Source organism: Coffea arabica, chromosome 10e (genome assembly GCF_036785885.1).
Source record: "Coffea arabica cultivar ET-39 chromosome 10e, Coffea Arabica ET-39 HiFi, whole genome shotgun sequence".
In the NCBI taxonomy this organism is placed as follows: Eukaryota; Viridiplantae; Streptophyta; class Magnoliopsida; order Gentianales; family Rubiaceae; genus Coffea; species Coffea arabica.
Genome location: NC_092328.1, coordinates 22,753,124 through 22,769,336, shown reverse-complemented (window position 1 = coordinate 22,769,336; position 16,213 = coordinate 22,753,124). Strand labels below are relative to the sequence as shown.

Sequence of the window (16,213 nt, the reverse complement as noted above, 5' to 3'; positions counted from 1 at the left end):
ACTCATTTAGCTTTTTTCCAAAACATGAAAGTTTTAGTATTCTGACTTAGCTTTCAAATACCTCTAAGAACACCAGAATTGGACTTTTTTAGCCTGAGATATGTCCATTACAGTGTAATGCGGTTAAACAGCCGACAAAGTGGATTTTGGTTCTGTAATTTGAGGATTTGACTAAGTTACATTAGAAACTGGACTAAGTGACCTTCATGAACATTGTATCCCTGAGTCTTAGCTTCGAAACGGCATAGGTTGCGCCTCAATCCGATAAGCGTAGCCTCGGATATGTTATTTCCGTATCGATACGTCAAAGCTGTCTTTTGCTAAATTGAATTTCTGCACTTGCTATTATTGTGAATCTTGATCTTATGATATTGTGAGCCTATGGAACGGCTCTTGACATGAATTGCTGATATATGTGATGTTGGGTTTTGGTTGAGGAAAAATAATGAAGCCTAAATGGCTGGAAAATTAGGTAAACACAAAGGGCATGCTGCCCGAATTTTTACTCGAGAACTAGAAAACTATATTTGCAACTTGAGTGAAGGTTAAGTGATTACCACTTGAACTAGCGAGAACTTTTGCTACTTTGTTATCGATGGTTATACGTTAAAAACCTAAACGAACTTGTACTCTTGAGGAAAAGATATAATGGCCAATGTAAACTTGTATTTCCTTGTACTTTCAACTCAAGTATTGTTTCCAAGTATATATGCTACAAAAAAAAACCTTATGATTTGAAAAGCGAGCAAGTGTTTCACGAATGCCTTTCAAATGAATTTCAATTGGTTTTTTTTTATATATATATATATTAGTACTTTTTTTTTTTTTTTAGCTTGAAGTTTTTATTTTATTATAGCAAATCCACAAACCCAACAAATGGGAGTACATGCATATTCAAACGACTACGGTCTAACCCTTCTAACCATAGGCATCCCCCAAGCATCCATTTGACAATCCCCTCTAACCAACAATGGAAGTAAAGCCAACGTCTCATAAACCCTATCAGAGCCAGAGTCAGCTCCAACATTAGACAATCTGTCAGCCACCCTATTGACCTCTCTAAAACAATGAGTCACCGCATGTAAATGATGCCGGAATGCAATCAGCTCCTCAAACTCTCGTCGCAAAAACCAAGGAACCCTGAGCTCCCCTCGCACCATCCGGACCAAAAGCAAAGAATCAGACTCGACATGAATAGGAATAATGCCGCATTGCACACACAGCTTCACCCCATATAGCATAGCTCTTAGTTCTGAATGCAAACTAGTCACATCGCCAGAAAAGCAAGAGAAAGCAAAGACAAAGCACCCCACCGTATCCCGCAAAATACCACCCCCGCCAGATGTACCAGGATTACCCCTCGAACAACCATCATTTGGGAAGGGGAATAGGCGAAGTCCTCCATTTTACCCAACGTACCGTACTCGCTCTACGACACCTAGAAGCCAACCCAATAAGCTCCTCCCAAGACAACCTATGACCCGCCAGGCAAGGAAAGCGGGAAGAGAGAATATCTCGGAGCTCCCCCACAACCCTCAAATGAATGAGATGGGAGGAAATTCCCTTACCTTCAAAAACCCTCAAATTACGAGCCCTCCAAAGGTGCCAGCAAACCAAACAAGGAAGAAATTGGAAAATCAACCGCAAACAAGGATTAGACGTGGGATGAAGCCACCATACCGCCAGCGCATGCCGCACCGTGGAAACACATGAACACCCACCCACCCCACTTGTAAACGAATTCCAAACTCGTTTGGGCAAATCCCCATTGCAAAAAATATGATCTAAGGTTTCTTCCGCAGGAGCTTCACAGCAGGAGCACCGAGAGGGGCCATGCACCGCAAAACGGCGAAGCGTCTCCAAGACGGGGAGCCGTGCCGCAACCAACCGCAACATGAAAAAAGACACTTTAGAGGGAAGTAACGTATGCCAAATAGCCGCAGAAAAAGCCGACCTAATAGCAGGCTGCCGCACCAACTGATAAGTAGATGCAATTGAAAACACACCCGATTCGGTTAAATCCCAAACCATCTCATCTGGCCGCTGCGAGACAGGAGGAGAGATACCCAGAATGGATGAAACAATAGCAGGAGGGAGCCAATGACGCAACATAGAAATATTCCAACGACCTTGGTCAACAAAGTTCGCCACAGAGTGAGTCCCAAAAATCTCAACCTTGTCGCATAACGGACCAGATCCCATCCAATTCTCATGCCAAAAATCCACTGCTCCATTGCCCAAAACCCAGCAAACATGAGAATCCGCTAACGATTTGACGCCAACCAGCCTTCTCCAGATACCAGACTGCCCCCGAACCACATCTGCCTGACACGGGAGCCTGTCACTGAGATACTTAGCGTGCATGAAGGACGCCCATATGGAGGTGTTACAGCGAAAAGACCACCAAAGCTTTAAAGAGAAAGCATCAAAAATCGACTGTAGCGATCGCAATCCAGCTCCTCCCTCCTCAACAGGCTTAGTCAGGGCTGCCCATTTAATCCAGTGAAACTGAGGGCCGAAATCCGAGTTACCCCATAAGAAGCTACTAAAGATTTGTTCCAATTGGCAGACTACCCCTTTAGGGACCATAGAAGCCGCCATAATATGAATAGGAATAGAGGAGAGAACACTTTTGATCAGAACCAACTTACCACCAGACGACAACAATCTACCAGACCAGGATAACACACGCCTCGACACCAAATTGCAGAGCTCTGAGAAAAAGTACAGTTTCGCCCTCCCAACATACAACGGACACCCCAAGTACTTAATGGGAAACGACCTCTCCTGAAAACCTGTAACCCGAGCAATAGCTCGTTTACGCGCCAAAGGCAGTTTCCGATCAACAAGAAAGCAACTCTTGTGATAGTTCACCTGCTGGCCCGATATACTGCAATAGGCATCCAAAGTACGCAGGATTACTTGTAAAGAGGCCTTCAAACCGCTACAAAAAATGATGACATCATCTGCATACGCCAGATGGGTAATCGGCGGGCAACCCCTAGGAACTTTGAATGGAACAAACGCTCGAAGACCCAGTAAAGCATTTAATGACCTAGACAACACCTCTGCACCCACAACAAACAGTGCCGGCGAGATAGGATCGCCCTGCCGTAATCCCCTGGTCGACTTAAAAAACCCCTTGGGACATCCATTAATGATCACCGAGAACCACACATTGGACACCAACCGCCAGATCATATCAATCCACCGTTCACCAAATCCAAATCGACGCAACACTTGCATTAAAAAAGGCCACGAAACCCTGTCATAGGCCTTAGCCATGTCAAGTTTGAGAACAACATTACCTCCTCGACAAGGCCTCTGAATGCTAGAAATTAACTCCTGAGCTAATAAAAAATTATCGGCCATTTGCCGACCTTGAACAAAACCACTCTGGTTAGGAGAAATAATACCCGGCAACAGCTTAGCTAGTCTCCTCGCCAGTAATTTAGAAATAATTTTATTCACAAAGGAGCACAAACTAATTGGGCGAAACTGCGAAAAATCCTGAGGAGAGCTAACTTTGGGGACAAGAACAATGGATGTGGCGGTAATACTTTTCGGTAACTCAGCTCCACCAAAAAACCGACAAACAGCTGCAAAAACATCCTCAGCAACAATCTCCCAAGCAACCACAAAAAACTTCCCGGAGAACCCATCAGGACCAGCCGCACTATCCGCATCCATGGAGAAAACGACTTCCTTAACTTCCTCTAGAGAAGGGAATCGTTCTAATTCATCATTGTCCCGCTCAGTCACCACTTTGGGGATCACATCTAACCCATGAAAATTATTCGTACCCGACTGATCCGAAAACAAGCCCTGAAAAAAACTAACAGCCTCTCTCCCAACATCCTCTTCACTGCAAAGCCAATCCCCGCCAGAAGATTTAATACGATGAATAACGGATTTACTCCTACGTTCAGCCACCGTTGCATGAAAAAATTTTGAATTTTTATCCCCATCCGCTAACCATCTGATTCTCGCCTTCTGCCGCCAAAACGAATCCTCATTTGCCTGCGCCTGAATCAGCCTAGCCCGCCGCTCACTTAAACAAATTTGATGCTGAACCGAAGGGTCCTCATCAAAACAGTTTTCCGCCTGTATCACCTCCTGCTCTGCCACCTTAACCATCTCAAAAATATCTCCAAATTCATGCTTAGACCATTCCCGCAGCACTTTCTTCAACTTTCGCAGCTTAGCTGCCAAGACATATAGAGGGTCACCCATAAAATCCACCTGCCAATTATGCCGAATGACCTCCAGGAAACTCTGATGAGACGTCCAACAATTCAAAAACCGAAAAGGCTTGGGCGAGTTATCCAAACGAGAAGACGCCGTCATCAATAAAGGTGCATGATCAGAAGGAGCCCTACCCAAGTGCAGGACCTCGTACATAATCCCCAAATCCAAAGCAAGTTGATCATATAGCAACCTGTCTAACCTTTTCCAAATATGAGCCTGACCCTGTCTATTATTACACCATGTAAATCTGGACCCCGAAAAACCCGCATCCAACAAGCCAGCAGAGGACATAAACGTCAACAAATCACCCCCCTCCCAATTTCTAAAAGGACGACCCCCTCTCTTTTCATCTTCTGCCACAATCACATTAAAGTCACCCACCACAAACCATGGAAGTGAAACAGATCTATCCTCTAGCAACCCAGCCCAAAGCGCTTCACGGTCCACCACCGTCCATTTAGCATGGGCAAAGGAAAATATAACGGGAGCCACAAATAAAGTAGACTGAATTTGAACCGACACATGCTGATCCGACTCCCCCACTACATTACAAGAAACTGATCTATCGTAGAAAACCCATACCGAACCACAACTATTAACTATAACCGAGTCCATACTAAGCTTCAACTTAATAGAGTTTACATTAGATGGGGTAGGAGCCAGTTTCGGCTCACACACAGCAACCACCGGAATGTTGTACTGACGAATTAAATGTTTTAACCTACGTAAATTAGGAGAGCGAGACACCCCACGAATATTCCAAAAAAGGTAATTAATCATCAGATAGTGCAGAAAAAGAGCTAGAGGAAACTTTACTCTTAGAGCGCAACTGACGGTCAGACGGAAACATAGCACGCACACCCTTGTGCTTCCGATGAGAAACCAACTGGAAATTCTCCTCATGCTGCAAATCTGTTTGGACCTTTTGAATGATCGGGTCCAAGTTGAATATATCCACAACCAGGGACCCATGTAGAGCTTGAATGTGGTCGGAGCTTTGCCGAGGAGACAAACTCCCTCCTACAACTTCCGCTTGCCTAACCTGCACCTCGTCTATCACCTCATGCAGCTCAAATTTCTGCAGGTCACCAGCCCTGTCATCAGCCAACGGAACCTTCAGCATAGCCGACTCAGCAGCCTGCTCCTCCATCACCCCACCTGCTGGAACATCCACTGACATACTAGCACCAAGGCAAGGCTCCGCCCCAATCACCAAAGGAGTCAGACCAGCCCCCGACTGTTGCACAGGAGAGTCCGCAGCTCCCCTGACCAATTGCGAGACTCCCATATCAGCCGTCCCCACAAGTTGCTCATCAGGCTCCAGGGGAAGAGAGCTAGATAGGAAATCCCCCGCCACTTTAGAACCCACACCTGGTGAATTCCCCCCAAGGGCAGGATCCAAAGGACGATCCTCCATGGTGGAGTTCTTCTTTGGACGGAACTGCAACTGCACAGGCCGCTTCTCTGCACCAGACTTGACCACATCAGGAGGCTTTTGTTTTAGAGCTGGGTTCAGAACATGACACTCAGCTTGAGTATGTCCCTGCCGAAAGCAATGGCAGCAGTACTTGGGGAGGATTTCTGGGATTAACGTTTGCCAAAACCCATCGCAGTCACCATTACCAATCCACACTCGCGGAGGCAGCGGTTTGAGCAAATCAATCTCTACACACACTCTTGCAACACTTGGGCGAGACCCAGCCATAGTAGCAGCATCCATAAAAAGGGGAATCCCCAGGACACTCACAATCTGAAAGAGGCAATCTTTGTGGAAGTAATGCAATGGCAGTTTAGGAAGTTGGAACCACACCGGTACCACCGAAGGCTCCTTGTCCACATGGAAGGATGGTGCCCACTTAAAAACCCTCATAGGAGACCCAGAAACATACCAGATCCCTCTAGACCACATTCTATGAAAGTCAGCTTCGTTTCCCATCTTGAGCAGAACATGCCTGGAATCTAGCAGACCAACAGAGGCCATCTCCTTCAAGTCTAACGTTTTCATGAATTTTCGTAAGTTCTCCATGGACGGACGTCCCTTGGAGAATTTCCCCACCAAAGCAAATTTATATGGAAGTGCAAGGGAGGTGAGATCTGCTTGAGAGAAAACCACAGCCGGTTCCCCTCGATGAGTCGTCTGCGATGCTCTAACCGAGAGAGCCGGCCTATCCGAAGAGTTGTGGAAGAGATCAGAAAAGGACTTGCGCTGGAACGAAGGAACGGAGGAGGGTTGCCCCCCAACCTCAGGCTGGAGGGCAGCCATATTGTCCATAGAAGCAGGAATAAACCCTAGTAATGCAGCGGAAGAGAACGGCGCCGAAAATACTCTCAATCTTTTATTCAATTGGTTGATTCTTATGAACGGAACGTTTAAGTTTCAAATCTTACTCGTGTTTCAAAGTTCTCAAATCGGATTTTTATCGCAGATCTGGACTCCAAATCTGGAGTATAATTGAACGTGACTACTTCAGGCACTATAGTTTGAGTGAGTGATCCCTCAACTATTTCCAAAGTTACTTTTGAACTAATTCTTACATTTATTACTCCATTGCATATCATTTGGGTTTGGGTGTATGCCATGACATAATTTGGCTCCAATGAGTTCCTGGAAAGTCTTATGCTTAGAACCAATGTCTCCACTATTGTTTACACATTCTTTGGAGTACGATGGCTCCTTACTCCTGTTTCATGGTTACCTGATCTAAACGAGCATTGGATATTTAAGTACAAGAACTTCACTGGCTCACATGAGCAATAAATGAACATTTGATTACTGCATCATGACATCATATCAATGCTTTATTGTGAAATATACTTAGCTGCTGATTTTACTGGTCACTCGCTGAGCTTCTAGCTCACCCCCTATTATCTTCTTCTCCCCACAGGGATCGAAGTAAAGGAAGAACTTGTTTTTGGATCTTTGTGTGGCTGGATGGCGTACATCTTGTATAGTTTAGTTTTAGTTTTGGTTTGTGTACTTTTGGGCTTGTATAAATATTTGGAATTGAATCGAATGTAAATCTACATTTTACACTTAGAACTAGTTTCCGCTTCGCTTATGATATGTAATTTTGGAGAATTGGATGTATTATTTGAGTTGTACCTTGTAATTTACTTGAGAAATGTAGTAAGTGAGTGAGTCCCGGCGAGAGCTGGGCAGGCGGTCCGCTAAACCCTTTGGTTCGCCTTAGGGGGAGGTGGGGTCGTTACAAATGGTATCAGAGCTTAGGCTTCAGATCTTTGTAGTGTATCCTAGGCTTAAAGTTTAGGATGCCGGACTGTGGGATTGGTTTGTACGTTCAGTGCTCTTTTGGAGCGTCAGTTGTGACTCTTGAAAATGGTACACGTAAGATATGACTTGATGAGCTTCGTTTAAAATCATATGGTCTGAGTCGTGAAGTTTCTTAGTTTGAATTCTTGTACTTGTGTACCTGATATTTTTCCTGAGGAAATGCTCGTGAATTTTAGACGGAATATGGTTTAACGTACGATGATGTGAATAGAAATTATGATTGAGTTTGAGATAAGTTGTAATGGCACAGGTTAGAGCGCAGAAGATTTTGTCTTGTACTCAAGACTTAACTGAATGAGGAAATTGAAATAATGACTTGGACTTGTCCAATAAGTGTTGGCTTGGGTTTTGATACATTATGGTGGTGGCTGGATTGTTGAGAAAATTTTTGATTTTGCAACCTTCATCTAGTCTTCTTGTTTGATTAAGGATGGCACCACCCGATTTGTAAGTGTTGGGATTTGAACTACTTGAACTGCCGGAAACTGACTAGGCTGAGTTCACTTGAGACTTGAACATTGTTTAGGCAAGTGTGCTTTTACGTACACTTAGTGGTTGTGATTTGACTGAATATATGGTATTTCATTTACGCATGAGCAAGTAGTTTGGTTTGTATACGACCTGTAAGTAGACTTGAATTTGAATCATCTAGTGTACCCTTACATACACTGGATAGACCTGACCTAACTGAAAATAGGGTATCTCTTTTACTCTTGAGCAAGTATCTTGATTTATATATGATCTGTATGTGGATTTGAGTTTGATGACTGCTTGAGAGTGTGAATTACTGGGCATAAGCTAGGCGAGTGAGTTTCTACTCATACCCGTGTTCCTTAAACCTGAAATAATTGACCCTGCTTTTGAACCGATATACTTCAACCCTGCTTTTGACTCTGTTTCTGAACATTTTCGTACCTGTTTGGTTGTAGATCGGCTACTACTCCTCTGTAGCGGTTGAACTGAACCTCTTTGATGAGGTATAGCCTGTTGTGTTACCAAGCACCGCCATTCTCTTGGCGAGGCATACCTGTTGTGTTTCCAAGCACCATCAGGGATGAAATTCTTGAACTAAACCTCTTTGATGAGGTATAGCCTGTTGTGTTACCAAGCTCCGCCATTCTCTTGGCGAGGCATACCTGTTGTGTTTCCAAGCACCATCAGGGATGAAATTCTTGAACTGAACCTCTTTGATGAGGTATTGCCTGTTGTGTTACCAAGCACCGCCATTCTTTTGGCGAGGCATACCTGTTGTGTTTCAAAGCACCATCAGGGATGAAACTTTGACTTGAGGCTCTCTGGTGAAGTTTAGCCGTTGTGCTAACTTGTTGTGTTATAAAGCACCACCAGGGCCAATTTCTTGAGCTAAGATCCTCTGGTGAAGTTTAGCCGTTGTGCTAACTTGTTGTGTTATAAAGCACCACCAAGGATGAAATTTTGAACTGAGGTTCTTTGGCGAGGTATAGCCATTGTGCTAACCTGTTGTGTTGTCCAGCACCGCCATGGACAAAATCTTGCATCTGAGGCTCTGGTGAAGTATAGCTGAGTGCTAGCTTGTTGTGTTATAAAGCACCACCAGGGGTAATTTCTGACCTGAGATATTGTTATGTCCTGAATTGTTTTTCCAAATACCAGGGACTTTAAGTCCGATTTCGAGCCCTTTTTGTATATGTATCCAGTTACTCGTTTGACTATCAATTGGATCAAGATTATTTGATAAGTTGGATTGGAGTACTTTTAGTACTTGATTGTAATGAGTGATTCTTAGTATGTGATTGACCTTTGAGATATTTGATCTGATTAGTATTTGATTATGATAAGCGAGATTGAAATGATTCTTAATACGTGATCGACTTTCGAGAACTATTTTGATCTGATTAGTACAAGTTGGAATGTCGAGGATGACATTCTTTTAAGGAGGGGAGTTGTAACGCCCCGAGGCAGAAGAAAAGGGAAAAATTGCTGGTGAATAGTGTTTTGTGAGGAATCCGGCCAGAAGCCGTGCAAATTCCTTATATTTTTCTTAAAATTTCCTTTTCTTTGATAAATACCACTTTACAATGGCCCTACTACTCAATCACGCCACAATAAGTGCCAATGAACCTAGAAAATAGGGTTTCACACTTCGGTTTCAAGATTTGAGCAAATTAGGGTTTTCGCGGTTTTTCCGCCGGATGAATTTTCGGGACGGAGCAAGGATCAAATTTGGTGATTAAAAGTGACTTTTAAGTGAAAAATAATATGTGAGTAGTAGCAATGATATAAGGTTAGTGAATGAGAAGTAAAAACCCTAGTACGTGAGTTTTTAAGGAAAACGGCGCGAACCGGCAGGTCCCGCGCACTACCGATTGAACGCACCACTTGATCACCATTTTTCTTACCAAACTAGCTTATTGACTTTGAGCAAAATATCTTCTTAAATTACAGCTAAGGCTGACCGAATTATGAGGCTTAAAATGCAAAGGAAAAGAAAGAGAAAAATGGAAGGTAGTGGTGGCGACAAGTGTCGCCACCTTAGAGCTTCTTGACCAAGACTTGGTCTTTCCATTTAACTCCAAATTTCACAACTTTCCCCTTCATTTTGCTGCTGCTTGGCCGAGAGAGACAAGAGAGAAAAAGACCAAAGGAAAACAATTCCATCTTCTTGATTTGCTTCAACCCAAGTAACAAATCCAAATCCAAACCGATTAAAGGGTAGCTTGTGAGTTAGGAAGCTTGAGGAACCAAGAAATATCAAAGGGGGTGAAGAATCACTCTACCAAGCCTTGTTTTTGAGGTACCAACATTTGATCATGATCTTTGTTGCTTTGAATCTTGCTTTAAGATGTGTTTTTAGCTTAAGTTTTGGTTTGATTTCATGATTATGCAAGTGGGTGTGATGAATTTGGAAGTTTTCTCCTTTTATATGATGAACTAGGGCTTGAGGAATTTCTGCCCAATTTGTTGTATGATGCTTGTATGTTGCAATTAAGGTTGTATAAGGTGTTTTGGTAGTGATTAGAACAAGAAAATTGAGAAAGTTCCATTGATTACAAAAAAATTCCAGAATCTGGAAAATTTTCCCCAACATTCTGTCCGAATTTGTAACCCTATGTTAGAGGCCGAATTGGCCTTAGGTCAAAGAATGAAAGTTGTATAGAATGGTATTTTATAGGTGCCTACAAAATTTCAGCTCAATTAAAGCAACGTAGGTCATGAAAAGTCAAAATACCCTTACTGTTTTAAGTTTTTCCCCAGCAGTCCGTGTGATCAGTTTGTCCAGTTTACCACGTTTTTTGACTAGGATCCGTACTGATTTAGCTTTTTACCAAAACATGAAAGTTTTAGTATTATGACTTAGCTTTCAAATGCCTCTAAGAACACCAGAATTGGACTTTTGTAGCCTGAGATATGTCCATTACAGTGTAATGCGGTTAAACAGCCGACAAAGTGGATTTTGGTTCTGTAATTTGAGGATTTGACTAAGTTACATTAGAAACTGGACTAAGTGACCTTCATGAACATTTTACCCCTGAGTCTTAGCTTCGAAACGGCATAAGTTGCGCCTCAATCCGATAAGCGTAGCCTCGGATATGTTATTTCCGCATCCATACGTCAAAGCTGTCTTTTGCTAAATTGAATTTCTGCACTTGCTATTATTGTGAATCTTGATCTTATGATATTGTGAGCCTATGGAACGGCCCTTGACATGAATTTCTGATATATGTGATGTTGGGTTTTGGTTGAGGAAAAATAATGAAGCCTAAATGGCTGGAAAATTAGGTAAACACAAAGGGCATGCTGCCCGAATTTTTACTCGAGAACTAGAAAACTATACTTGCAACTTGAGTGAAGGTTAAGTGATTACCACTTGAACTAGCGAGAACTTTTGCTACTTTGTTATCGATGGTTATACGTTAAAAACCTAAACGAACTTGTACTCTTGAGGAAAAGATATAATTGCCAATGTAAACTTGTATTTCCTTGTACTTTCAACTCAAGTATTGTTTCCAAGTATATATGCTACAAAAAAAAACCTTATGATTTGAAAAGCGAGCAAGTGTTTCACGAATGCCTTTCAAATGAATTTCAATTGGTTGATTCTTATGAACGGAACGTTTAAGTTTCAAATCTTATTCGTGTTTCAAAGTTCTCAAATCGGATTTTTATCGCAGATCTGGACTCCAAATCTGGAGTATAATTGAACGTGACTACTTCAGGCACTATAGTTTGAGTGAGTGATCCCTCAACTATTTTCAAAGTTACTTTTGAACTAATTCTTACATTTATTACTCCATTGCATATCATTTGGGTTTGGGTGTATGCCATGACATAATTTGGCTCCAATGAGTTCCTGGAAAGTCTTGTGCTTAGAACCAATGTCTCCACTATTGTTTACACATTCTTTGGAGTACGATGGCTCCTTACTCCTGTTTCATGGTTACCTGATCTAAACGAGCATTGGATATTTAAGTACAAGAACTTCACTGGCTCACATGAGCAATAAATGAACATTTGATTACTGCATCATGACATCATATCAATGCTTTATTGTGAAATATACTTGGCTGTTGATTTTACTGGTCACTCGCTGAGCTTCTAGCTCACACCCTATTATCTTCTTCTCCCCACAGGGATCGAAGTAAAGGAAGAACTTGTTTTTGGATCTTTGTGTGGCTGGATGGCGTACATCTTGTATAGTTTAGTTTTAGTTTTGGTTTGTGTACTTTTGGGCTTGTATAAATATTTGGAATTGAATCGGATGTAAATCTACATTTTACGCTTAGAACTAGTTTCCGCTTCGCTTATCATATGTAATTTTGGAGAATTGGATGTATTATTTGAGTTGTACCTTGTAATTTACTTGAGAAATGTAGTAAGTGAGTGAGTCCCGGCGAGAACTGGGCAGGCGGTCCGCTAAACCCTTTGGTTCGCCTTAGGGGGAGGTGGGGTCATTACAACTTCCCCTAAATTTGCTTACTTTTCCAGCCGTCATGGCTTCATTATTTTTCTCAGCCAGTCCCAAAGTCATACGAAATATAAATTCATCACAACAGCCATTCAAAAGGCTCAAAGTCATTCAAGTACAAAATTTAGCTAGGAAAATGACCGGAAATGAAAGTTAAGCTCTAAAACCGCAAAATTGTTTTGACGTCGTTTAGCATATTGGACACAACCGGCACGTCCTAAAATATTCAAATAAGCACAATAAGACTCGATTATGGGTCATAAACCAATTCCAAATACCACCAAAATAGGGCTCCATAAGAATGTATAAGCACTAGATTAAACCAGGAAGATCCGGAAATGGAATTAAGCTCTACTCCAAAAAAAATAGTTTTTGACATCATTTTGCGGTTTTGGCACCATTGGCACTACGATTATCGGATGAAGGTGAAAGATATACTGTTTCGAAGCTAAGAGATAGGGATACAATGTTGAAGAAGGCTACTCTGCCCAGTTTCGAGTGTAACTAGGTAAAAAATGCAAGATACTAAACCAGAACCGCAAAAATAGGTTCACAAACCGCATTCTGGTTCAAACATCATAAGTCAGGCTACCTAAGTCCAAATCAAGTGATTCCAAAGCCATCCGAAAGATAAGATACAAGGATACAATTCATCAGAAGGCACTAACAACCAAATCAGAAGCATTCCAAACCAAATTAACCAATTACAGACGCAATTATCAAATTCGGGTATAACCAGGGCAGCAGGGGTATTTCAGTCTTTTCTCAAGCTACACTGCTCCGATTGACCTGAAATTTTGTAGGAATCTCTAAAATATCATTCCCTACAACTTTAATGTTTTAACCCAAGGCCAATTCAGCCCCTAACTATGAGGTAAAGTGCCAGGCAGAATGTAAGAACATGAAACCCTAACTTTCCAAATTGCTTTCCAAAGCAGAAATTTCTTGCAATTAACCACCACATACACCTTCTAGCTTCGTTCTAGATCATTTCCAATCATCATTCATAGCCACACCATAACAATCATATTAAAACAGAAAAATCATCAATAATTATAAAACTTCACCAAATTCAACCAAAATCAATATATAATCCACAAAATTCCCTCTTAGGCTACCACAAATCATGAATTAAACATCATTAGATGGAGGAGAGGGGTCCTTCACTACTTACCTTAGTAATACAAGAGAGAGAGCAACTAATCACCTTAGCCTTCCAAACAACTTCACAACCAACCTTAATATCACCAAACTAAGAGGTTTTATGGGGAAATTTGAAGATTAAACGGTTGAATTGAAATATTGGGCAAGATTGGAGACTAGAAAATTGAGAGCTTTTCTTTCCTTTTTGCTTGATAAGAGTCGGCCAAGAAGCTTGCAAAATTGAAGTCATTTTGGTCAATTTTTAGTTTAAATGGTAAAGTCATGAATAGTGGTCCAAAAGGTCAAAAGGTAAGAATGAATTTTCAAGTGACACTTGTCACTTCATTTAATACATCTCTATCATTTTGTCTCTCCAATAATAATCCATCTAGGTAACTTCTAATTATCTCTTAACACCTGCTAAAATAAACCCGGTATCCAACACTTAACCTAATTGGCCGAATTTTACCGAACTTTCCGCACTAGCGGGTCCCACGTCTCGTATACACTCTTAATTTCTCAAAAACTAACCGATACTAGAACAATCATTTTAAAACTATATTTACTCATAAAATTTTTGAATAAAGAAAATGTGGAAAAAAAAACGTGCAATTAAAAGAAAATAAAACCTAAAAATTAAGAAAATTACGGGTCCTAACAAATCTCCCCCTTTTTGATGATGACAAAACAATGGATGGAGCAAAAAAAAAATTTAAGTACAGCTTCCCCTTACTTAATGCAACTCCCCTCTTTGTTTAAGTACAAAATTTAAGTACAACTTCCCTTCAGAATAATGTTCACCCATGTTTACTCAGAAAAGGATGACTCCCCCTCACATAGAGAATTCATGTCCAATCCATTTCTCTCCCTTTTTGTCATCATTAAATCAACCACGGCCATATTACCAACAATATTGTCCAGCAACAAATAGTGTCAGACATTTATCCAAAAGCATAGGAATAACAAATTATGAGTTCAAAGCACACAAAATATCCAAATATTCTTACAGATCAGCAGTAAAAGGGAAAGTAGAAGTCTTAATACAAAACACATAAAGTTTGAAACGCAAGGGATGCCAAGAGCCTATTATGAACTACCATGAGGTGTATGTGCCTAGGGGTGCCTAAAATGTGATCTTTGAGGATCCAAGGCCTTCTTCTAGCCAGACGAAACTGAGCAGGGTCTTCTTTCTCAGTGTCCTCATCCTCATCATCATCATCCTCCTCTTCAGTTTCTTCTTCAGTTGCCGGAGCTTTTCCCTTGTCCTGTGGTTGAGAACTGGAGACACGGTACCCTGGGGTAGCCTCAGTGGTTGGCTCAGTTCTAGGCTCCTTTTGGTGTGCATTTTCATTTTCTGGAGGAATGAGAGGTACGAGCAGATTCCTTTTGGCAACGAAGGTGGCTTGTTGATCAGAAGTCATGGTCATCATCAAGCCATCTTCTAGAAGCAGGATATGCTGTTTGAGGTCCTCAAGCAGAGTGATGACCTCAAGGTTGGATGAAGGAAATTTAGAGGCTGATTTTCTGGGATGAATGGTGAAGGGTGTCACATACATTGACTGGTCACGAGGAGTCCTAGGGGTGACAGGGGTTTCATGAAGATTTTTCCTCCTAGACTCAGAGACAGTTTCTTTGTAGCACGAGTGACCCTCAAAAAATTTTAGATTTTTCCTTTCAAAGTAAGCCTTTGAAAACACAGTTGAGGCACCAAAAAGTTTAAAATTATGGTGAAAATAATCAGATTCTGAGGGTTAAGATCCTCCAATCTAGCCTCAGCAGGAGTATTAAAGTGAGATTGAAAGTAGGTCATTAATTTTGCAACATGAAAGTGATGGTATGCAGAGGAAAATTCTTCGTATGAAAAGAAGTTTGTAATTTTGCCTTTAAAACCACTTTCAATTTTGGTTTCCAAAACAGAGTTAACAATGTCAGGATTCAGTTCAATGTTAACAGAGTTGACACGAGAAATGAGATCAGTATGTGATCTGCCTTTCCTAAGATTAGCAAAAAACTGATGGAGCATGTCAGGATAGTATGTGTTTGTAATGGTTAAAAGATGGGTCCATTTTTGGAATTCAAACAGGTTGAGAACAGGTTCAAGATCAAGCTTACGGAATTCGTAGGGGATAATGGTCCTCTGGGTGATGAAACCCTTCTGCGAGATCCATTCAAACCTTTCTCTGGCTTTATCATCGATGAACTTGGGTAGAGAAGTGGGTTCAGTAGCAGTTTGGGTCTCATGCTGCTCAAGACGCTTTCTTTTTCCACTGCGCTGAGCAGTTTGTGCAGCACTCTGGACACCAGACCTTGTTCTTGGTGATTTCCTGGTAGATGGTTCCTCAGTTTGCTGTTCCTCAGCAATTTTTTCTGCATTCTGCTGATCCCCAGAAGGATCAACAGTTTGCTTTTCCTTGGGTTGAGCAATGCTCTTCCCTTTGGCAGTCATTTTTCCTTTCCGGGTGATTTGGTTATTGTTACATCTGCATTGGTGGGCTGCACTGTAACATCCCGAATATTAGGAGGTTGTTTGTGAAGAAAATATTAAAGTATATTTCTTCGGGTTTGATTTAAAACCTTATTTTGTT

The 16,213-nt window shown here is 41.6% G+C and overlaps 1 protein-coding gene across 1 annotated transcript; it reads right to left on the bottom strand.

Annotated features, from left to right (window-relative positions):
• Window positions 1-902: 902 nt before the first annotated feature.
• Window positions 903-4,863, bottom strand: LOC140015175 (uncharacterized). Its single transcript, XM_072067078.1, has 3 exons — window positions 1,569-4,863; window positions 1,420-1,474; window positions 903-1,263 (listed from the first exon to the last, which is right to left on the bottom strand). The coding sequence occupies exons 1-3, from the start codon at window positions 4,861-4,863 to the stop codon at window positions 903-905; spliced, it is 3,711 nt and encodes a 1,236-aa protein (XP_071923179.1).
• Window positions 4,864-16,213: the final 11,350 nt, after the last annotated feature.